General features: G+C 39.3%; 1 protein-coding gene and 1 long non-coding RNA gene across 2 annotated transcripts in view; one reads left to right on the top strand and one right to left on the bottom strand.

The window, feature by feature from the left end:
• Positions 1–17220, bottom strand: part of ntrk3a (neurotrophic tyrosine kinase, receptor, type 3a) — a 78393-nt gene extending 61173 nt beyond the window's left edge. Inside the window, exon 1 of the mRNA XM_084934320.1 lies at positions 16964–17220. Coding sequence (XP_084790446.1) covers positions 16964–17220 — 257 coding nt within the window. The remainder of the gene's footprint in view (positions 1–16963) is intronic.
• A 570-nt stretch (positions 17221–17790) lies between these two features.
• On the top strand, positions 17791–24662 carry LOC146383143 (uncharacterized). Its single transcript, XR_014800729.1, has 2 exons — positions 17791–21511; positions 21635–24662. It is a non-coding gene; the product is annotated as an uncharacterized LOC146383143 (long non-coding RNA).
• Positions 24663–25787: the final 1125 nt, after the last annotated feature.

Below are 25787 nucleotides of genomic sequence, written 5' to 3'. Positions count from 1 at the left end.
TGCTGGCCTCCTGCCACAGTCCAAGGACACTGAAGTGTGACATGTTAAGTTGACTGATGATTCTAACGTTGCTGTAGCAAAATAAATATTTGATAACTTTGAGCAGAGTGATTGAACTGATGATTGCCATATGACATGGTATAAATACATTAGAGCAGGGATATCAAACTCATTTTACATGGTAGGTCACATACAGCCCACTTTGATCTTAAATAGTCGGTTAGATCCCAGTTACCCCTGTACAGGAGGTCTGGACCAGCTCTCCATCTAACGGGTCAGAGTCTCTATATCCCTATGGGTATCACCATATTAGATGAACTGAGACTGATTTAAGCCGGTGTTGATGAGACTCACCATGGTAGACTGACTGGACCAGTGAAACTCTGCTTTCTGTCATTTTAAAGTTTACTTATAAATTTAATTTCAATTGGTTGTCTCAGTTCTTCCAAAAGATTAGAAAATACTGCTTTAGTTAATGAAAAGTGTCCGTTTGATGTTTTTGGCTTTAATTTTAAGAAATAAAGGTGTAAAACTGCAGAAGAAGTTTTGGTAGCTCATTGCCCAAACTGTCCTGTAATTACAAAGCTATAGCACATAGAAAGAGAAAATGCTGAACACAGACTTAATTAAAGAGATGAATATTTGTTCAAGATTTGGTGGAGATCAGTGAATACTGCACTCTAGAAATTGATCAGCTAGACACAACACCAGTCCAGATATCTCTGAGCATTTCTCTCCATATTGCATATTTACAGCAGACAGTTAAAAAAGTGGTCAACCACATTTTGAGCAGTAGTGCTATTACGTAACCCCAGGTAAAGCATGCACATACTGTAGTCTTGAGGTTACTAAATATAACAGAAAATGTTCAAACCAACTATTTTTGTGCCCAACAGTACTACTACTGCCTGTCCTTACTCCTCCTCCTCTCTCTAGTCCTCCTTTCTATTTCTACCCCTCTCCTCTTTCCTTCCTCAACTTGGCACTGTTTGAAAAGTCACAAACAAACCATCAATGTTTGCTTGCCAGAAGGAACTGCAATGTTACAGCAGCCTCCTACACACTCTGCCTCCAAAGTGTGAGAGACACAGCCGTAGAGAGAGGGAAAGCAAATTTGGAAAGAAATTCACAGACCGAATGTCATCTGTTTTGGTCGTAGGGATGATGACTGCCAAGTGTGGAGCTGAAAGAGCAGTTTATTGCTAAAGTCTTTATTCGTTTCCCTTCTTATTTGATGTAATTACAACAAATATATATCAATATATTGTTTTAAAAAGCACATTTTTATTGCACATACAGTGTTGTGCAAAAGTCTTGAGCAATCCCCATTGCTTTGTATTTTACTTACATGGAGCCAGACTCTTAATTAAATAATTCAAGTGATCTTGAGTAACAGTCCTCCAGGTCTGTCAAAGTTTTTCTTTGGACTTTTTCACTCTATTATTATTTCTCGAAAAGCGCTATATAATCCATTATTATTATTTTAGTATTAGCTAGTAAACAACAGTTGTATTATATACTACATTAGCATATGGTCAACATTTATTGTATTATAATATGAAATATTTTTAATTCTAAATTTACAGTAGTGAAATTGAATTCAAATAGCGAGCTTCAGTAAAAACTCAAGAAAATTCTATTTAACATGACTTTAAAAAGAACACTTACAAGCTGTGATCAATTGTATGTTTGTGATAAAATAAAGTGTACACTGATACATTAAATATACCTTTATTTCCTGTTAGAAAGCTGAATCATGCCATATCATAACCATGATTTTTGCTGAATGGGTCAAACAGGGCAGAGATTTTTTAAAATTGTGGAATTGTTATTTATTCACACGTATCAGCATAAATAAAGTGCAAAATATACAAATAAGCATATACATCTCAAAAACACTTCTCAATTTTTGGTTCAAAAATTTGTTATTTAGTACGGAGGTGTTCAAAAGAAAGGTAGAACAATGAGTCTGTAGCCATCTGTAAAACACGATGGAGGCGCTGACATGTTTTTGGGCTGAATTTCAGTCAGCGTTGTGAAAATTGATGTAATTATATACACAGACAGGTACCGTCAGATTTTGATCATCCATACAGTGCCAACTGGGAAAGATCGGAAACTTCCCTGTCTGTCATTTTAAACTTCAATTACACATTTAATCCCCGTGATATCTCAGAATAAGAAATAATTGCACGAGTATGTCTATTTTTTTCTAAATCATAAAAAGGATGCTGCTGTAGTCGGTGAATTAAATCTGTCAGCATGACTCTCTGTGCTTAAACTGTAAGAAATAAATGATTAAGCCATATTCTTAAAAATTAAAACACTCAGTGCTCATCAGAGAACTTAAGGAAAAAGTAATGAAGGCTAGAATTCAGCAAGTCATCTACTATCGATCCCTGGCTACTCCCTGGCTATGACAAATATCCTAGGGCAAGATACTAACCCCAATGTCTCAAGTTAAAAGTTTGGTGGAGGTGGAATTATGGTGTGAGGGATGTTTTTCAGGAGTTCACCTCCCTACTAGCAGTGTATGGAACTCTTAATGCTTTAGCATACCAGGACATTTTGGACAATGTCAGGCTCCCAACTTTGTGGGAACAGTTTGGGAATGGCTCATTCATGTTCCAACATGACTGCACACCAGTGTATAAAGCAAGGCCCATAAACATCTGAGTCAGTTTGGTGTGCAAGAACTTGACTGACCTGCACAGAGTCCTGACCTCAACCCTATAGAACAACTTTGTGATGAATTCGAGTGGATACTGTGAGCCAGGCCTTCTCGTCTAACATCACTGTCTGATCTCACGAATATGTTTATGAAAGAAAGGTCAAAAATTCCCATAAACACACTCCTAAACCATTGTGGAAAGCCTTCCCAGAAGAATTAAACCTGTTATAGCTGCAGGGTGGGCTGACATCCTTTTAAACCCAATGGATTAAGAATAAGATGCCAACTCATGTTAAGTTAAATGCAATATAGTGTACATATTATAGATGTTCATATCATGTATGAATTTTAAGGTAAGTTAATCTATCTCTATATCATGTTTCACAAGGATGCTATATGTTTGCATTACCTCTGTCCTGTTAGAGCTAATTTAGCAAAAAATCAGTCTGTTTACATAATATGTAATACATCAGTGTGTCTTTCATTTCCATCAGAAACATGCACAGTGATCCCATCTTGTGATTTTTTTTCCCCATGTAAGAAACTAAAAGTCTCTTATATGGGAGACAAAGCACATACAAACTCCGTGCTTCGGAGTTTGTACGTGCTTTGTCTCTAGGGGACACCATATGTATTTATATATAAACATATATAAATAAAACCGCATTTTTTACATTAGTAATTCCTTTTGTGCATAATTTTATATTGTTGTTAATAATAAATTAATTAGAGCAACAAAACAACCTGAAGAGCCGGATGGGAGATGAAAGAGCCGGCTCTTTATAGTGAGCCGAGCCGAAAGAGCCGGTTCTCTAAAAAGAGCCGGAAATCCGATCACTAATAAAGTGATATAAAATGGCAGCGGTCTTTTCTTAGCATTAGATATCAATTACCAATGAAACATCTCAGAGTATATCATCCACCATCGCTGTAGTCCTGACTCACAAAGTTAAAAAACTTTATCCCGATTGACACCAAAATATTATGGGTTCATCCATTGCTCATTGTTTTACTTTCATTTTTGAAATGAGTGTCAATTATCTTACCTGTTGACAGGTAGTGATCACATAACAGAGTAAGAAGAACAAAAAAGCAGAAGAGGGGATTAATGACTTAAATCAATAATTTCCATTAATAATTAAAAAGCTCTAAATTATGGGTTGAAGAGAAGAAGAAGACAAATGTTCAAAACACAGTAAATGGTAAATGTAAATGGTCATCAGTATGCTAAAGAAAGATACATTTGCTTTGAGTATTAATTTAAAGATTTTGTTTAGACTTCATCCGACTTCACCAGCTTAACAAGACTCTAAAGGTCTTTTCACACATGACTATTAGAGGAAACTAGGCTAGAACATTATCTGAAGTTGCCTTTTTTTGCACTTAGCTCACAATAGTCATGTTCCTACTCCTGGAAATACTTTGTCTATTTTAGGCAAAAGTGCTGCCTGGATAGACTGGGCAAGACATAAGACAGGAGCTACAAATAACATGCATGAATTCTCTGGACTGTAACTTGCACTTATTTTATCTTTATTTATACTTATCTTATACTCTTATCTGAAGAATGTGAATGTAAAAACCTACAAGCTGCCAATGGAGAGATGCCAAACTGTGTTCATTGTTCTGGTAACAGTGACAATAAAGATCTATCTTATCTTATCTATTATCACACTGCTGCAAATTGAATATCATAGTGATTTTGAAGACCATTTAATACCCATTTGCATTCTCAGATACATCTCCATCACATAATCTCGAGAAAAGTTATAGGCCACGGTATATGTTTTTAGTAGGGGTGCAACGATACTCGTATCGATATTGAACCGTTCGATACAGTGATTTCGGTTCGGTACGCATATGTATCGAACAATACAAAATTTTTAATTTATTTTATCAACTTTCCTTCTGACGATGCTGTCTGCGTTGAGCGCTCAGTGGATCTGTGCTCGACAGTGCAGCCTAGGCGGAGTAGTCGAACGCAGATTCACTGAGCGCAGGGCAAGCTAGCGAGACAGAAGTTAAGCTCTCCTTGCAACATGGCAAATTGAACCTCCCCCACCCTCATTCAGATCTGGCGTTTGGAACTATTTTGGTTTTCATGTGAAGTATGACCCTGAAGGTAAGCACATCATGGACTAAAGTAAAACAGTATGTTGGATGTGCCACGCAATGCTAAATTACATGGGTGGGAACTAGTGTGTTAGCGCAGTTAGCTCGTTAACGTGTTGGCCATCCAGCCCCATGCATGGGGCGATCCGCGGTAGCTCGTTAACGGAGATTTGCCGTGTTGTGGCATTAACGTCATTTCAACGAGATTAACGCTGACAGCACTAGTGGGAACACAACGAATATGACTGCACATTTACGCCAACATCATCCTAGTGCAAAGACAAGTGGAAGCAGACAAAAACAACAAGCACGCCTGCTACAAACTTTACCCGAGTCATTTAGACAGCCGTTAGCACATGATTCTCCTTATGGGGACCTGATATGTTTAATATGCTGCTGAGAATATAGCCCAGAAGAAGTGTATAGTATAGCTTTTATTTTGGAAAGAGCCATTTCTCTGTAATAAACTCTCTTTTCCAAAGATGAGTGATTCCTCAATCAGATACAGGGCTCGCAAAATCGCTAGCCCGACGTCCCGGGGCTAGCGATTTTTCCAGTCGGGCTACCAAAATCTATCTCTGCCCTGCCCGTCGGGCTATCGTAGGAAGGAAAAATATATGTCAATGCTTTTGCATTCTTTCGGAAATGTAGCTGGGTAATTATGTCATTGGCATCGGTGAGCCACTGTCAATATGTGACATATTGAAATCGCGTTTGAATTTGAGCTTGTTTTTTGCTTTCACTTTGCAATCGCGCGAACTGTGTATAGAGAGCGACAGCACTGATTGGTGAGTGATGATAATTTGCGCACCAATTCCTCTGACATCGTCTTATCAATCGTTAGCTTACTATGCAAACATGACAAGTGAAATCTCCGGCAGCAAGCTTAAACATGTGAGAGGTTGATCGCGCAGAGAATCGCTGAGCGTTATGTGAGTGCGTGTGTAAAAGCAGCAGGATATATATTTTAGTTCTGCTGAGCCAAATAAGACAGGTCAGGGTGAAGAAGGGACAGCCAAAGTAAAGCTTACCACAAAACGGAAAAGTTATGACAAATCAGACTATAAGGCAAAAAGAAAGTGCAGCTTCATAGTTTCATGGACAAAAGAATTTCTGTGGCTGCAATATGACGAGCTATATAACCAGGGGTGCACATAAGTGGTCCGCAGGTGCGCATTCGCTGTCAAAATAAAAAACGCGCACAAGATAAGAAGTTGCAACGCGTGTTTGCGTACATAGGATTTTCTGGAGGAGGACAGACATTTGTTTAGAACTCTTAAAGATGTCGAAGAAGCAAGCTCCTTTAAGCAATTACTTTGGTTTTCCTCCACCTCCAAAGAAATGTCAGAAGGAGTCCGAACCACAAAAGAAGCACGTATTCTCGGAAAAGTGGTTGCAGGAGGTGAGCTGGCTTCAAACAAATGATGAACGCACAGAGATGTGGTGCAGAATGTGCTGTGAAAATCCCACTCTAGCGGACAAAAACAGTGTCTTTTATATGGACGCAAACGCGTGTTGCAACTTCTTATCTGGTGCGCGTCTTTTATTTTGACAGCAAATGCGCACGTGCGGACCACTTATGTGCACCCGTGTAAATAACATAATGTTCTGCCGGGTGTGTCATTGGTTTTCCCTCGATTTCTGAGTCGACAAGCGCCTTTGTTACTGGGACCAGTCATTTTAAGAAAGGCCCCCATTAGAACCCATGAGAAATGCAAGAAATGCATTATTGCTCAGTCTGCAATATCTTTCCCAGAACAAACACCAATTGCAAATAACATACTAAAAATAAACCTGAAAAATCTGTTTAGACCAGCGTACTATGTTGCAAAGAGTGAACTACCACTGGCACAATTTAGCAGTCTTTGCAAACTTCAAAAAGCAAATGGCCTCGATCTTGGTTCCACTTGCCTCTTACCCGTGACTTCAGTGGAAATTTCAAATTCAGGATCTGACACAGACTGATTCATGTCCTACACAGTTCTTACAAGTTCATAGAAATTGCTGTTCAATTAGAACCAAGTATTTGAGTTGATGATTGTAATTTTTATACAATGTTGTAATTTGTGTTTCAACAATTTTTGGATTAATGTTTTGTTTCCTTTACAATATTATACATTAAAGTATAATATTGTAAAGGAAACAAAACAGGAAACAAAACATCAATCAAAAAATTGCTCTCTTTTTTATTCGGGCTACTTAAATTTATTTTGGGCTACCAAAAACTGAAGAGTCCCTGCCCGAAGGGCTACCAGGGATTTTGAAATTTTGCGAGCCCTGAGATATATTTATTTTTTTTATTACTTTTTTGTTTCAGCAACATTAAATTTAAAAACTGTACTTTTGAGTTAAAATATATATTTATAATTTTAATAAATGACAAATTAAAAAGGCATGAACATTTTTTTTGTATCGAAAAAATATCGAACTGTGACACCAAAGTATCGAACCGAACCGAACTGTGAATTTTGTGTATCGTTGCACCTCTAGTTTTTAGTTGTGGCATTCAATTGTATGAGCCATGATAACATGGTCATCAAGATCACTTAACATAGTGTTTTCACTAAAAAGTCTTAAGATTCAAGAATCCACCCATACAACTGAACACAAATCCCCAAACAAGGCAAATTTGTTTATTTCACTACTTTTGAAATATTTTCACAAGATTACATACAGCATTGTGGTCTGACTTAAAATTAAATTTAAAAGGCTGGTGGTCCAAACAAATTCCAAGCGCTGAAGCCAAAGTAGCCACGGCAACCACTACACACCCACAGAGCCTGGGATCAGCTGTTCTCTAAAATTACTTTGCACAGGAAACACTGTCAGCAGAGCTGTCCAGTGCTGGTTTTCAGCAACCCTCCACACAGGCTTCTAAGAGCTGCTGGTGAGAAAATTCTTGGGTATTATTACCACATGATTCCAAATTTAGTACTAATCAAGTCACTATATCCATACAAGAACCTATTGACACAAGCTTGGGCAAAATGTCACTTGACAGCATTGATGACATTGGACCTGCCACATATATCAGTAAACTTGACATGTTGAAAGGATATTGGCAAGCTTGTAAACAAAGCACTGTGTGATGTGCCAAACTGCAGAGTATATCTTTATGAGGTCATCGTGCACTCCAATCATTGGGCTGACCACCTTGCTACTTTCAAGAGGTTGTTCCGACCCTCCTTTGTCCTCCTGTTTCCCCTCTCTCTCCCCTCCAGCGAGGAGTTAAACAATTTGATGGCGTCAATTTGATGGGACAAAGCAGTTTTTAAGTCCGTTGGTCCAAGACTTTAGGAGAAGCAACCTGTTGCTGAGCAGACTCCTCTGGTTGTTTATGACCATATGCAGAGGATGCCCAGCTTTCTCCATAATGTCCTGCAGTTTCTTCAATGTCCTCTGCTCTGCCACTGGCACCAGAGTGTCCAGCTTCATGTCAACCACAGAGCCAGCCTTCCTGATTAGTTTTTCCAGCCTGGATGAGTCCTTCTTTGCTGTGCTGCTCCCCCAGTAAACCACAACATAGAATAGTACTCCGGCAACCACTAACTGGTAAAACATCCTCAGGAGCTTCCTGCAGTAGTTCAGTCTCCTGAGGGAGTACAGTCTGCTTTGGGCTTTTTTAATACAGGTGCAGTGTGTTGCATGACCAGTTCAGTTTTTTGTCCACCCATAGCCCGAGGAACTTGTACAGGGTGAGTCTTGGCTGATGCACTGTCATGTGCCCTATGATCTTGATCTCATCTTGCTTGGACTTGTAAGGGCATGTGTCTTGCAGACTGTTTGTTTTCTCCCTGCCTTTGTTTTCCGTTTCTCCATAGGTACACAGAATGCAGGCTGGTGCCGATTTGGAATCCCCAGCTAACTGGAGGGAGGAGAATTTGAAAGGACCAACCTGGATTGAGGACTCCGTGGTGTCCTGGGACAGCCTCAGGACAGCCGAGATATTACATATCTCGGCTGTCCTGGGAAAGCCTAGGTGTTACCCCAGATAAGTTGGAGGAGATGGCTGGGGAGAGGGAGATTTGGGCATCACAAACTGCTTCTGGATAAGCAAAAGAAAATAGATGGATGGCATTTACCTTTTTTTACATAATATATTTGAATCACCTCCTTCCATCTCACTTTGAGACTGCAGTGGTTACTGCAGCCATTATACAGGGAGTGCAGAATTATTAGGCAAATGAGTATTTTGTCCACATCATCCTCTTCATGCATGTTGTCTTACTCCAAGCTGTATAGGCTCGAAAGCCTACTACCAATTAAGCATATTAGGTGATGTGCATCTCTGTAATGAGAAGGGGTGTGGTCTAATGACATCAACACCCTATATCAGGTGTGCATAATTATTAGGCAACGTCCTTTCCTTTGGCAAAATGGGTCAAAAGAAGGACTTGACAGGCACAGAAAAGTCAAAAATAGTGAGATATCTTGCAGAGGGATGCAGCAGTCTCAAAATTGCAAAGCTTCTGAAGCGTGATCATCGAACAATCAAGCGTTTCATTCAAAATAGTCAACAGGGTCGCAAGAAGCGTGTGGAAAAACCAAGGCGCAAAATAACTGCCCATGAACTGAGAAAAGTCAAGCGTGCAGCTGCCAAGATGCCACTTGCCACCAGTTTGGCCATATTTCAGAGCTGCAACATCACTGGAGTGCCCAAAAGCACAAGGTGTGCAATACTGAGAGACATGGCCAAGGTAAGAAAGGCTGAAAGACGACCACCACTGAACAAGACACACAAGCTGAAACGTCAAGACTGGGCCAAGAAATATCTCAAGACTGATTTTTCTAAGGTTTTATGGACTGATGAAATGAGAGTGAGTCTTGATGGGCCAGATGGATGGGCCCGTGGCTGGATTGGTAAAGGGCAGAGAGCTCCAGTCCGACTCAGACGCCAGCAAGGTGGAGGTGGAGCACTGGTTTGGGCTGGTATCATCAGAGATGAGCTTGTGGGGCCTTTTCGGGTTGAGGATGGAGTCAAGCTCAACTCCCAGTCCTACTGCCAGTTTCTGGAAGACACCTTCTTCAAGCAGTGGTACAGGAAGAAGTCTGCATCCTTCAAGAAAAACATGATTTTCATGCAGGACAATGCTCCATCACACGCGTCCAAGTACTCCACAGCGTGGCTGGCAAGAAAGGGTATAAAAGAAGAAAAACTAATGACATGGCCACCTTGTTCACCTGATCTGAACCCCATTGAGAACCTGTGGTCCATCATCAAATGTGAGATTTACAAGGAGGGAAAACAGTACACCTCTCTGAACAGTGTCTGGGAGGCTGTGGTTGCTGCTGCACGCAATGTTGATGGTGAACAGATCAAAACACTGACAGAATCCATGGATGGCAGGCTTTTGAGTGTCCTTGCAAAGAAAGGTGGCTATATTGGTCGCTGATTTGTTTTTGTTTTGTTTTTGAATGTCAGAAATGTATATTTGTGAATGTGGAGATGTTAATTTATTTTCACTGGTAAAAATAAATAATTGAAATGGGTATATATTTGTTTTTTGTTAAGTTGCCTAATAATTATGCACAGTAATAGTCACCTGCACACACAGATATCCCCCTAAAATAGCTAAAACTAAACACAAACTAAAAACTACTTCCAAAAACATTCAGCTTTGATATTAATGAGTTTTTTGGGTTCATTGAGAACATGGTTGTTGTTCAATAATAAAATTATTCCTCAAAAATACAACTTGCCTAATAATTCTGCACTCCCTGTATATAGACTTGACTTGACTTGACCTTTTTAGACATTAATCCCACGATGGGGATATTGGGGATATTCACATTACAGCAGCACAAGGGTCAGCAACAAAATGTGAATTAGAACTATAAAGGACTGCAACCGTTTATCGAGTCATTGGAATAACTCAATTATAAAGAATCCTCAACAATGTTTTTGCTTTGATGTTTTGTTAAACGGACAGCTCTATATCATCATGTGAATGCAATCATTTCATTTTCCATTGCAACTAAAAAGAGATGTGCATTAGACATGCATCAAGGAGCAGTGTGTGAACAACATTAGGCCCATGTAGCCCCCAGTTTTTAAACAAAAAGATGGATAACACAGATAAAACGGCAGCAGTGACAATCATGCCGTCATAGTTGAACATGGAGCCAGAGTGTGTCTGCACACACCCCGTAAAAAGCAAAGACGCAGAGCTGTTACTGAGACAGTCACTTCAGGCGGAGTGAAAGAAAAGTTTTTTCCCAATGAGCAGCACAGCTATCACCATTAAAATGTTTACTTGGAAAAAGCTAGCTTCATCACACCACCTGTTTAATAAGCTCTAATGTGAAGGAAAGTGAACTTCATTTGTTATACACAGCAAAAATCTACAGTAAAGCTACAGAAGTTACATTAAAATATACAGAACTGTTAACTTTAGTCTAATAAAATATTTAAATTAGGCAGCTTGCATGCCTAATTGCATTTTACATGGCAGCGATACCTGCAAGCAGAACAAGGAGGAGTGAGTATAAACGGCAGCACTGGGTGTACTAGACCATATTTATTTCAAAGCTTTTGAAACATTTTTTCAGATATAAAGTAAAATAATGTAAATATCACGTTTATTAAATTGTTTTAATATTTTAAAAATTCAAAAATATAAGCTTTTTTTTTCCACAGGCCAATAAAATTCTACATGGATCAGTAAAACTCTGGGCCACTGACTCAGGGCTGTTGGGTTGGACACTTAGCTATTATTAACATTAATTACTAACATCTACACCAACATAATGTCTGTTTTCAGCACAAAAATGTTGCATTAAAACACCAGGCAGACTTCAGATGCTGCTTTTGTTTATTGCAGCCGCCACATACTCCTTTAAAGGCGTACAGACACAAACTCACTTACACACTTAAATATGCAGAAACACACACACTAAATCCACATCATCCAGGAAATACAACACTGTCAGAACTCTTTTTGCTCCTATTAATGTAAGACAGTTTTCCAAGAAGAACAAATTCAGGTAATTTTTATGGCTTAGTTTATTTTACTTGACTTAACCTTAAAACTTGAAATATAATAAAAAATTAAATAAATAAATAAGAAAACATGGTGTACAATAGTAAAAATATTTGGTAGTGATCAGAACTATCTATGCATAACAGTTTGTTCAGTGACCTCCTTTACACCACAACTTCAGAAGTCTCCAGTTTGTAGCCAATCACAGAAAAGCTGTCCTGATCAGTTTATTAGTCTGTTGGTGAGTACACTGTATACACACCACAACTGACTGACAGGAAATAGCCATGTTTTTTACATTAAAGGAGCTCAGTGTACTTAGGAAACAGAGTCTGCTAATCCACTTCTTTTTTTTAAACTTTATTTAATCAGGAAGTGAATATCTGGAGACAGAGAATGTCCTTTGTGAGTGTGTACTGGGTTGGGATGGCAAGCATTAATCTAGCCTAATTTTTTTAATACCCCTGAAGGCAATGAATGTGTGTAGAGTGTGTTATGGGGAAAAGCAGCAGAGGGGTGTGAACCAAAAGTGTTTTAAAAATTGTTCAGCTTTTCTGCTCCCTTCAGGTTTCATTGCTGGTGCCGGTTATTGTCCGTCACCTTAAAACCAGTGATTTTCTTCATTTCACTCCACACATCCCTCACACTGTTCTGCTCATACTGTCCAGCTTCCTCTTGCAGGAGTGCTCAGTTTCACCCTTAGGTCGTACTATGCTCTCCTCAGTTTGTCCCCATCCTCAGAAATTCAGGTTTTCTTCTTAAAATAATAATAATATCTTAAATTATAGTTATTTTTTTTTAATTGTTTTAAATTGTCTTACAGCCATGGTTGGTAAGATGGTATGTTCACAGAATTTGATACATTTAAACTGTACTCCCTATGTGGGCCACATTGTACATTCCAGTCTGTAGTCCTCGAAGCCTAATCCATCCTACTCATGCCAAGATATTACTGTTATTATCATTATTATTATTAAATCACAATTCAATTAAAAAAATATATATTTTCCAGATAACAGACACTTTATTTACTCTCTGACTTACCGTGACATATCAGACATCTCTCTGTTCTCTGCGTAATCTGTAATTTCAGTTAGTGCATTAGTGAAGAACTTATTGACTTTATCTTCATGGTCATAAATGACAGCATTTTAATATTGATGTCAGCACAGTATTGATCCTCAGGTATTGATGTTGTGTCATAATGTCTTTCAAAAACAGCTCAGTTAAATACATAAAGACATGAAAAAGAGGACACAGTCACATGTTTATTGTCAGCATGACTGTTTAATGAATACAGCTCTTAAAGTCAGCATGTTGGTTTGTTCACAGCAAATGATTAATGATTTTAAATTAGTCTTTGGTTGATTTTCCTGGCACTTTTCCATCATCATAAATTTCAGAAATCTACTATATATATCCACTGAATTTATTTTAACTTTAAACAATGTCTGCTAAAGGGGAAAAAGTGCCAGAAACCATGATAATTTAGTGGCAACGAATTATATTAAACCTTAAATACTTTTTCTCTGAAATTAAACTTAAAATTAAATAGACAAAAATCCAAAGTAAAAATTATCCCCCCAAAAATTTAAATTCAAAGCCAAATATATTAAATCGTGAATTTACTTCAAATTAAAGATAACCCAAACCTACTAAAAGGAACATTCTTACACAATAAATACAATTATTCATAATGATTTGTGCCAATTTGATCATTTTATTAATCAAGTTACCGTAACCACCCAGGATATGCTGGTGGTCTCGTAGTTAAACGAAGCTCCTTTCAGAAATGAAAAGATGCTTTTATTCACGTTAATATCCTGACATGACTTCAAATAAACTTTATTTCCTGTACTTACACACACTTTATCTCATATTATTACATGTTAAAACTCAACCCCTCACTTAACTGTGTGGGATATGCAACTGAAACCAATCCTGTGTTTTTCAACCAGTTTTCCACTATTGTGCTGATGAGCACACGGAACAATGGAGCTGACATCTGACACTACACATGCTTCACTTATTCTGCTTAGGCTTCCTGGCTATTATTATTATTATTATTATTATTATTATTATTATTATTGCAAGTAAAACTGCTTTTTTTACACGGTTCTCTTATTTTTCTGGGTGTAGCGATCAGTGTTGGAGAAGGAGGAGGGAATTCGATGTTCAGCAGCTCCTTTGATCAGTAATAATTTTTCAGAAAACCAGGTTAATAATGAAGTGAGGTTTTGTGCTCACAAAATAATCTGTGCGTGTAGCAACGTGTTCTGCCATCTTGTTGTAGACTGGCCACAGTTTACAAACTCTTCCCGTTCTTATTAATTACTGTGTGTTTTACTGTAGTGTGTGTACAAGATGTGTGTTTTGTTGGCTACATAAGAGATAAAAACAAAGAACCTACAGATGCTGTGACAGTCAGGTCCACTTCAGTCCACAACAACAACATGATGGACCACAGCCTGTGCGCACGCGTGTATGTGTATGTGCATTATCCCTGAGCCCTTGAGCACATGTGTATGTGTGTGAATGGCGGGGTGAGGTTTTGTAGTTTAAAATCACTTTGAGTGGTCACTGAGATAAGGACTGTCCACGTAAACTTTACGATTGCCTAATACTAGAGTGGACTTTATATTAAAAGGAAAGGGTTTATAGCAAAGCTCTAATATAAACTGTCAGTGCTGCAGCAGGTGCACTCCTGACAACTACAGGAGACAAGAGGAAGTAATGATCTGGATCTTCTGATCAAAGTGACTGCAGTGCCACTCCCAAAGCAGGATGTCCACTCAGCATGACCTACGTTCTCAAAGAGGCTCTGGAAGAATATGACAAGGAGAGAAGACACCACATCTTCTCAGATAAAACCAATCTGTAGTTAATGAGGAAGAAATTATCAGAGCATCAGGGAAATGACGGCCATTTATATACTAACCCCGACACTACAACCACACTCACCCTTAGAGGACTTTGACCACACCATTTTGGGGTTCAGTATGTCACCCACGGACATTTCAACATATATTTGATTTAATGACTTAGGATTTAAAGCACCACCCTTCCAGCTAATGGATGATCTGGTCTACCTCCTGGGCAAAGTGACTGATTGAGTTCACAGTAAGGAAACATACTGTACAGCGAAAGTCAGTGTGATTTGACAAATGCAGCCATGGCATATGCTGAACTAAGCAGGCGACCAAAAAGAGCACGAGCAATATTGAACAAGAGACTAAAGGCTCAGAAGAAGACTGGACTTTGGTTTAGTCACAGACCAGTAACTAAACACTATCCCTAAACTTAGACAGAGTGCTACATTTATTTATTTATACAAAAAGCCACATTAACCCACTCACACACACATCTCAGTCGTTGTGTCCTTGGGCAAGACACTTCACCTACCGCCTACTGGAGTTGGCCAGAGGGGCTGATGGCGCGATATGGCAGCCTCGCTTCTGTCAGTCTGCCCCAGGGGAGCTGTGGCTACAACTGTAGCTGCCTCCACCAGTGTGTGAATGTGAGAGTGAATGAATAGTGGAATTGTAAAGTGCTTTGAGGGTCTTGAAAAGCGCTATATAAATGCAATCCATTATTATTATTATTATTATTATTATTATTATTATTATTTAGTCAATGCCTTTAAGAGCTTTTTAACAATCTCACTCTATTTGACGTATTCAAATAATTTAGAGGTCAGTATCTCGCTAAAAGACACCTTGAATTGCGGACTGAAGAAGCCGGATTGAAGCACTGACTTTCTGATTAGCAGACAACCTGAACTGCCTCCAGCTGCCCCATCCCACAACATTTCCTCACCAAAGAAATGAATATAAATTTAGTTATATTAAAACCTTATGATATACTGAGGACTGCTTGCCACTCTCTTCCAAAGCAAGAAGAAAGTTTTTGAGAAAAATTCACTTGTGGTCTGATGTGGTCAGTTTTCAGTATCTGCCCAGATAACATTTTTCATGGATATCTGGATGGCTGGTTGGCTCTTCATCTTAAAGAAACAGACTTCTGCACTAAAATTTGCTTAATATTATCTGAGTCATGACTATTCTTATAATGCAATAAAAAAGCTATTTGGAAACATCTGGACCTATTACCTCTCACGCTGGACTGTTTCCTAGTGTATAAAACCATGGCATTTAGCAATGTTATGCAGGAACAGCTAAGGGAGAGGCACACTTTCCATCAACAGATGGCTATGTTTAAAAGTATCAAATATATTCATGCATTTCAGATTTCCATTTCCTATATAAATCGATTCATTCACATCTTTTAGATCAGTTCGGAATTTGGAATTTGAACACTTGAACACTTGTGGCATACCAAAGACCTGTATATTACCCTAAACACAGACAAAGATCAAGCCTCCTCATGTGAGATAAACCATATTCATCATCATTCTAATCTTTTTAGACCTGCTCAATTCTTTTACATTTAGATTACTCATTTATTTTACAAGAAATTAATAACAGAATGTAATTTTTTTTTTAAAGTAACTCCAGACCTGCCAGCTCTGCTTGTTCTGATGGGGTTTTACCATCACCATTAATCTCAGTGTACGGTTCCCGAAAGTGAGGAACCACTGCACGTGTGCACAGATGAAGGGAAGTTTTGGAGAAGACTGAAGTTTCTCAAAAAATGTTTAAGAGGATGTTTAAGATGGTTCATTATAAAGTCCTGAATAAAGCAGGTACATTTATTATTTGAGTCAAGTGGGACATTTATTTGCATAATCATTCTTCGGTATTCTGAGCCTGGATCCCTGAGTCATCTGGATCATTATTGATGTTGCTGTTATTCATAGTAATATTTATTAATAGTATCATTAACAAGAAGAAGAATCATTTTATTTTATTTCATTTTATTTATTTATTTATTTTTTTATATATTTTAAGTATTATATTTAAAATTTGCCAGATTTTCAAAAAGTTTACATTTTTTGAACAATTCTGTGATTTCAATTTTATTTTATGAAAAGAAAAACACCAGAACTGTTTGAACCAGGAATCTAGCCTTTTTGCCCCAACCGAGGAACCATCACTCATTTCTGTAGCTGGATCTTATCGTGGGTTTTTAGTCCACTTGTTAAAAATAAAAAATAAAAAATACTATAATAAATTCACCAATTAAAAGGACAAAACTTCTCTTAAATATCCTTAAAGCTTTGATCTAGAGAAGCAGCACTCACATGGAGGTGATGTTCTGGAAAAGATCCTCGATGCTCCCGGTATTATTCCCAGCATTCCCGGTGCCCTGGAAGGACAGCAGCGGGAAGAACTGGCTGTTATCGGACTTACTGCAGAAGATTTCAGTGGGAGAGCAGGTGCAGGTGGGGGGACAGTCCAACAAGGAGCTCGGGCAGCTGTGAAAGAAAACGCTGAGCAGAACAGAAACCTTCCAGCAGCACCGGATCCCGAGAAGGCGACGCGCGCCGAACAAATCCATGCTGTCACGATTCAGTCCCAGATTCCAACTTTGAAGCTGAACGAGAATGAAAATGACTAAAAATGAAAATGACTCAGTCCGTCAGAGTCTGAAGCCGTGTGAACGCTGCGCTCGCCTTATTCCGCTCAGTGGAGTCCAAACGGTCAAAGCTGTAAACATCTCCCTCCGTGTGTTCACGCGTGTCTGAGTGTGCGCGTGCTTGTGGGGGTATCAGAGGTTTTAATGATGCCAGTCACGCCCCCCTCCCTGCTCGTCACACCAACAACGTTTGGATGGAACAAAGAGGACAAAATAAGAAAAATCCAGAATATTCTCCCGCTGTTTGATGTGTACCGTCGCAGTGAGCATTTTTCTCATTTTCATCTCCTTTTTGAGTCATCTGTCCATCTCTCAGTCTCTCCCACACACTCTCTCTCTCTTTCTCTCTCGCTCCCCGTGGCGTTTCTTCCGCCAGGGGTCGAGAGAGAGAGAGAGAGACCACATCCTCTGAGTCCACCTGCTGGGCAGAGGAGCGCAGTGGACACGCGTCAGCTTTGCTTTTGTGCGCACGCACACACACGAGCGAGAGAAAGAGAGAGATATTCACACTGCTCTGATCAGGCTGAGTTACAGTAAAGAACAGTTTAAATAGCAATTGGGATAAATATGACGCCGAGTTCGCGATTATCAGACACATATGTGTGTTATATTATCTCCATCAAGCTCTCGAACTGTTGTAAAATGAGCAGCTACTCTTTCTCAGGTGATGGTGCAAGAGTAAAGGTTTTGTTAGGTGGATGAAAGCTGGCCTTTGAGGCAGCTGCGCTGTGACCGCTGAGCCACAGCGCTCCCTGTTTGGCCTGACTGAAACTATAGCATTATGTGACCACTAGAGGTCGCTGAATGACAGAGTGTAGCTGTGGGATCATACAGGCTTAGTTTTCCTTTCTAACATAATGTGTAGCTCCAGTTTTGGAACATACTGTGATCTACGTGTAAGTGTATGTGTCTGCATACGTGTTGGATCCCAAGGAGATGTTACACAGATTCTCCTCGCCTGCTGACCATTATTCTTCCATTCATGTTTTCCTCTGTCTCAGTTTAATCACAGCTTATCAAACTGATTGTCAGTCAGTTTTCCTCCATCCAGGGATATCAGTTGAAAATGTGACTTTCATCTCATAGTCACTTGGCCTGTAATATTAAAAGGACTCATAAGGAGGATATCCACTTTAATGACTGTTTGAGACCTATCACTAGTTTTATGTACAGATGGCAAATTTACACAGGGGGAAGAGTTTGTGTGGGAGCCACCACAGTGTCTCTAGTGGGCTCTGTCTACCCGATGGCACAGTCATGTTCACTGGTATGTGTATAAAATTTGAAAAAATTACCAACACTAGGAGTGGTGTATATTTGTATATCAATATATTCCACGTATACTCGCAATTGATATCAGGGGCAGACAAAACAGAATGATGATGCATCCTGTATCATCCTGCACTTCAGCTGGAGTGGTACACAACTGATCTCAGGCATTGATAACTGGTCCAGTTATCAAGAAGTTGTTAATCCTTTTCTATTTTTTGATCGATATAAAGGAGGTCAAAAAGATATTTTAAAAAAACAACCTGGTTGGAATAAATCTTTATCAAATCTCAGTATCATTTATGAAATTAATTTTCTCTCTCTTTTATAGAGTATCAACGATATAAATTCTGATCAAAATATCTCAACAACAACTATAGGCAGGGCAGTGCGTGTGAGTGTTGGGGGAGCCTGACCTCCATAGGCAGTTTCTCAATGCTCAACTGGTCTGTTATTGGTATGGACGCTAAAAATGGTGAAGAGTACAACTCTGGAGGAAAAGTGCAGCACCAGTTCATGCAATAATCACGAGTGTGATGAATTTCTGTGAAGCCATAGTGTATCTTTTAATGTCCAAAATACTTTCAAAGAGAGCTTAGGGCCAGTGAAGGGATGGAGAGTTCTGCTCTGCAGGCACAACCACAGGTCTCACTGTCTCAGTAAAGTACTGGATGCCAGATTGGATAACAGACTGTGGCACAGACTAAGGCATGTAGCAGAATTTTATTTGTGTTTTTATTTTACCAACAGGAGTTCTTCTGGCCTTACAGGACAACCTCAATATCTGTCTTGCTCTTAAAAGAGTGGATTCATTGCAGCTATGAAGCAAATTTCCAGACATGAAGTGAATGCAAAAGAATTGAAAGCATACTTATTGCCCAATTTACTCGCATTTAAAAACAAGTCGAGTCAGTTTGACTTGTCTTCCATTACAATCGAGTACCATCTAATGTGTATTGGCTCGTTACAGCAATGCGGCGAAATATTTGTATGCGACATGAATGCCGCAACAAAGGTGGATGTTGAGGCAACGGTATACCTGCTGCTTGGTCTGTTGTTTTTGGTCAGGCTCGATGACCACAGTGTTGTTTTTGTGCAGCTGTTTCCTTCATTGCCGAGTTTCAAAAATGGTGGTTTGATTTTTCTCAAAGACACGCTCTCATGACTCATCGAGTGACATCACTGACTAGCCAATCGGCACGTAGGCTGTGAATGTCACGTTTTTTGGATCGTTCAAACCACTTTAAGTAGCTACTAAAAAAGTAGCTGGTATGAGGGACTATCATCAAATGGAAAACCCTAAAAACTGTGTCAAGCCATTAGGTACTAATGGAAAAAAAGTTATAAGTGACAATTCAGGGTCACCTGATCCAGCCCTAACTATATACTTTATTAAAAAGGAAGTTTTTAACCCTATTCTTTGAGTAGAGTAGTAGAGAGGGTTTTTGTCTTGTGAATTCAAACTGGAAGCTGGTTTCACAAAAGGAAGCCTGGAAGCTGAAGGCTCTGCCCACCATTCTCCTTTTAATACCCAAAGCACCACAAGTAAGCTTGCAGTCTGAGAGAAAAGTGCTTTATTGGGGTGATACCATGAGGTCTTTTAGATTAGATTAAGCCTGATTATTCAAGGCCTTGTATGCAAGAAGTAGGATTTTAATTTCTATTCTGGATTTACCAGGGAGCCAATGAAGAGAAGCCCGTATAGAAATATACTCTTCTCTTTCTAGTCTATTTCAGTTCTCTTAGTGCAACATTTTGGATCAAGGGAAGGCTTTTAGTGATTTTTAAGGCAACCCAATAATAATCAATTATAATAGTTCAGCCTAGAAATAATAAAATTAACTAATTTTGTTACCATCACTCTGTTTTACTAATAGGAAGCTCTATAGTAGGGTACAGGAAAGGAGAGCTAATTAGTCAAACCTCAGATTAAGGAGGAACGATGTCATTTTCATCTTAGTTGAGGAATGTAAACCAGTTCTTTATCCTCTTCAGGATATTCAAATATGCATGGGAGTTCGCCCATCCAGTCTACATGTGTTTTGTGGACTTGGAGAAGACACTGAACTGCTATGAGCCTTTCAGTCACTGTATAACCATTGCAAGACTAGGCCCACATTGCTGCAAATAGTTGGATCTTGTTGGATCTCTCGCTTACGAGTGAGGGGGAGGAGAGCAGGAGATTGAGAGACAGATTGGAGCCAAGTCTGATGTGGATGTTGCACCAGTCTTTCCTGTTGAAGAAAGACCTGAGCATAAAATAAAGCTGTTGGTTTACTGGTCAATCTATATCTTCACCCTCACCTATGGTCATTAGCTCTGAGTAGCAACTGAAAGAATGAGATTGCTGATACAAGTGGCAGATATGAGCTTAGTCAGGATTGCTGGTTTCTCTCTTAGAGATAGGATGAAGAGTGCGGTCATTCAATAGAGGGTCAGATTAGAGCTACTGCACTTCCACATCGAAAGGAGCCAGTTGAAGAGGTTCGGACATCTGACTAGGATGGCTTCTGGGCAACTCCTGATTGAGGTGCTCTGGGAATATCCTACTGGAAGGTGGCCCCAGGGCAGAACCAGGACAGGCTTGAGATATTAGATCTCTCAGCTGGCCTGGGAAAGCCTTGGTGTTTCCCCCCGATAAGCTGGAATAGTTCGCTGGGGAGAGGAAGGTCTGGGCGTCCTTGGTTAGGCTGCTACCTCCGCGACCCAACCCTGGATGAGCATAAGAAAAAAATGGATGTATGGATCGATAGATGGATGGAGTTTTTGATACCTTATTGTTGTCATTGTCCCTCAGTCCTCCAGGTTTGTCTTCTTTATATTTCTCCCCCTTGATTTTTTTCCTCTTTGTGCTCGTTTGTTTGTGTCTGTGTTTGTGGGCGAGACTCAATGCAACAATCAACCACCCATTCCTGAAGGTCGCATCAGGGAGCCACTACTTAAGGTAGTAGCTGACAGTCATGCTTTGCATCATTGAACTACTCAGTTAAACACTGGCTCTTACTTCTATGTGTGTGTCTGCCTCTCGTGTCTCACGAATTCTTACCATGTGTTTTACTCTGTACAGATCCCCGGATTCCCTTCTCTGGTGTGCTGAGCTTGTCGCTGAGTATGAGAGCGAGTATTACCTGTAAATATTGAATGTGTGGATTCCCTACCTCCCTGGACCCGCCTGGAGCACTATTCCCCTGTTGCATTGTTCACGGTGTAAATATCTATTCACTGGAAATAAAAGCCCTGAACTGTGGTCTTCTAAACCCTGCATCTGAGTCCCACCTGCCCATTAGCCTTGATAATTTTAGTGTATTATGAGTCTTAGGTATTTGTATTATTGACTTTTTGGTGTTGTTTCACCGTTATTATTTTTCTAAAGAGGAGTTTTTAAAATTTGAATTAAATTAAATTTAAATTTAAATCACACGTTAGTAGAATTTCCTGTTTCTGTTTCTTTTGCTCGGCTTCTGGCTTTTGAAAAATTAAGAGGAAGAAAAGAAAAGAAAAATTGTCTTTGCTAATGTCATACTATAAGCTGTGCACCTGTTTTTTGTTTTAATTTAATTTAATTTTAGTTTGTTCTTACTGTAAATCACTATATATCTATATTTATTCCACTTAGGTTTTGGGCTAAAAGGGTTTGGTGCCACCCATTCTGATGAAATCAATCAGATGTTAATGTCATGACTTCTTAATGTACCTATGACCATAATGCATTATGGATGAGCCATTGATTCCTAATGGCTGGTTAAAGTAGAGCATGTGACCAGGCTGTGGTTTCATGATAGATGGATAGAAACAAACCTCTCTGTTTTTAGGTCTTTCAGCGCCTCTGTCATGTTCTTATACACACACACACACACACACACACACACACACACAACACAGGCCTGCAATATGTTTTGCAAAAACAGGGGTGTTGCTAGACTCTTGAAACACTGAGGGCATCACTTGATAACTGCACATTTTAATTGTTATTTATTATATTTTATAGTAAAATTCATATAACTATAAATAGAAAACATCAAACATTATGTGCTTCCTAAAGGTTGAAGACACAGAATACTGAGTACTGAAATCAAACACCTGTGCAACTGGAATTCTTCTTCTTATCATTTTTTTTATTTTAAGCAGCAGGAATAAAACCTTAAAGATGATGAAATGATGATGACAGTACTTAGTTCAGTTTTTAAACTTTACCATCTCTGGCCTCATAGCATCTGCTTTTGTTGTGCCATACTGGCTCCTTTAAACTGTGTGCTTGTCTTTTGGTGTATTGCTTGTCACCTTGTCCATAAAAAGAATGGGCCAATCAAACTCCATCCAAACCTATCAACTTATTTAATACACGCTGACTCAACCAACTATTCAATTATTATGTTTTCTTGTCTTTGTCTCTGTGAAATGCACTTCACACACACACACACACGCACTGTTGTTTGTCGCCAGATGCCACGTTTATTTCTAGTTTTCATTTATTATGATAGTCCACAGTCTGACAGCTCCGGTCTCAGCTGATTTCCAGCCTCCCCTCCGCTCCTCTCCCGTCTCACTATAAAAGGGGAAGGAAACCATCATCAGTCCAAACGCCATCAGCTGTTCTCACCTGCGTCTCCAGCACCGCCCCGTTGAGCTCACTGCACCACTCCTCCCCTGCAGCCGTGCCCGGGACCACACCTCTGCCACAGTCTCATCCCCGTGTCTCCTGTGACAGTCTGTCATGTCCTCTGTGTGTTTCCTCAGTCATGTATTTATTTATTCCCTCTCTGTACCATGTTTGTTTTCCCATTTGTGTCTTACTCTGTGTCTCTTGCTCACTCGCCCTCCTTGTCTCTGGGTTTCGTCTGTTCCCATGTTCTTCTCCTTGTGTTTCATCCTTTGTCTCCCCAGTCTGTCATATGCTTTCATGTTTGTTTATCATAAATCTTCACATCTCACTCTATTGCAGACACTCAAAATCTATTCCAAAAAGTTATACCTAATAAAGACAGTAGTTATGGTACATTATCCATAGCTTCAGCCCATAACAACTGAGCAGTATTACCTCTGGTGGGCCACTAGACTGGGAGTGTCACAGTGCAGCTATAAACTGACGAGTGAGATAAAGCTACAAATTCTCCTTTCAGTCTGGTTAGCTTTCTTAATATTCATTTTAGCCCTAACAAATATATTTATGTCCTCCCTATTGAATTATTTCACCCTCTATCTGTGGACTCACAGAGCTGAAGGACAGATGAGTCCATTTAGGAAAGTAATGTCCCTATTTGTTCTATGAAAAACAAAACATACAAGCACACACACACACACACACGCACACACACACACACACACACAATTACACTATTACACCATTACAGACTGTGCTGTGCCCCTGGCAGTATAACCCATTAGCCTTTAGCCATTAAGAAGGTTTTTAAGGACCAGACCACAAACAAATCTTTAAAAATCAAAACACAGACACATGTACTCATGGACCACTTCCTTTTTTCTTCATACAGATGTTACACAGATGATACGTAACTGTGCATCCTAATGAAACCTGGTAACCCAAGCCTATCTACCAGATGTAGTACACTATAAAAAATGCTAACTTAACCATAAAATACCTAAAATAGTGATGCTCATGTCCGGCATGAGTGCTTTTCAAAAGTGTGTGAATTTGAGAGTGAGAGCATGGGAGAGCACTTGGAAATGGCTTTGAAGGACAGAACAAACACCAGATAAAGTATTAGCAGGTCAAAAATGAGAAGAAAGTGTTAGGTAATCAGGTGTCAGCTGTTAATGTTTTAACTACAACAATGAGATTCCACACTGGTATCAAGACTGAAATACACACTGATTTCAAGTGGAAATGCACAGTTCAACCCATGGTTGTCAATAAGTCCGTCCTTTTTCTTTAGCCTTTTGTTTTTGTAATAATGGATAGCTTTCACGATGTTGTGTCTTTGATTCAGATATTAGTTTATACACATTCTTCCATTAAATGTATCTTGTGATATTATTGTTGTAATATCTGTAATATTATCTAATAATCATGTTATCTCTGCAAAGGAGTTTCACCAGCAATCTTTGTGCTCCATTAAAGCCTTCATGTGACTTGACATCTTTCCTTTTTATATCCGCTTCTTTCCTTTTTTAGCTTTGCCCCTTCCCCCTCTATCTACCAATTAACATCAGCATCTCCGTCATCCAGAGCTCTTACTGCCTATCTCTTCCTCTTCTCACAGACTAAATCATCTAATGTTCTTAATGCCCACCAGGATCATCTTCATTTATTTCATATTTGACTGTATATCCCAACCTCAGCCTCCTATACTCCTGTCTTCCTGCATCCTCTTCCTCTTTGTGCACTATTCCCTCGGGCTGTTTCCAGTTATAACTTCAAAACATATGTTTCAGTCCCACAACAATTTCTGACAACACAAAAAACCCCATGGTGGTTTGTTGTGCTGTGGTCAAAGGCCACACAGAACAGCAGCACATATACATAGGGCAATATGATTTAATGATCAAGGCACATATTCACGTAACAAGCCTGTAACCATTTGCTACAGTCAAATCTTATACTGTGAAATCTCACACACGTCAAACTGAAGGCAATTCACCACATCACTGAATGTGTATGCACACATTATAGTTCGGGGACATGTACCTGTTTATATATGTGTGTGTTTGTGGGTATGTTTGGGGCAGAGGGGGTGTTAAAAAAAACTGCCACCAATCAGAAACAGCCTGCATTTAACTGGTGGTTTCAAAAAAAATTCAGTGCTTCATTTTCATGCACTTTAGCTCCAGGTCTAGCTTTTTTCCCTATGTTTTTGAAAAAGCAATTTCAGATTGCTTTAGATGTTTTAGCTAAATGCTTGTTCTCTCATCTCCTCTCTCATTTTCTTTTGAGCAAATATTTTAAAGTATTCAGTTGAGGGCCAGCACAGTGGCAGTGGTTAGCACAGTTTCCTCACAGCAAGAAGATCCCGAGTTCAACTCCACCACCTCACCAGGGCCTTACTGTGTGGAGTTTACATGTTTGGATGGGTTCTCTTCAGGTACTCTGGGTTTCTCCCACAGTCCAAAGACACTCTGTTAGTGTTAATTGGTGATTCTAAAAGTTAGTGTGTGTAAGGTCCTACTGCTCAAGAAGGCTCAAGTACAGGACTAATCTAAATTAGCCTGTGAACATCTAAATGATTCAGAGAAGCCTTAGGGGAAAATGCTGTGGAGTAGAT

Source organism: Perissodus microlepis, chromosome 7, assembly GCF_051167445.1.
Source record: "Perissodus microlepis isolate ML-2025 ecotype Zambia chromosome 7, ASM5116744v1, whole genome shotgun sequence".
Classification (NCBI taxonomy): Eukaryota; Metazoa; Chordata; class Actinopteri; order Cichliformes; family Cichlidae; genus Perissodus; species Perissodus microlepis.
The sequence above is the reverse complement of the archived record's forward strand: the minus strand, read 5'-3'. Positions and strand labels throughout refer to the sequence as shown.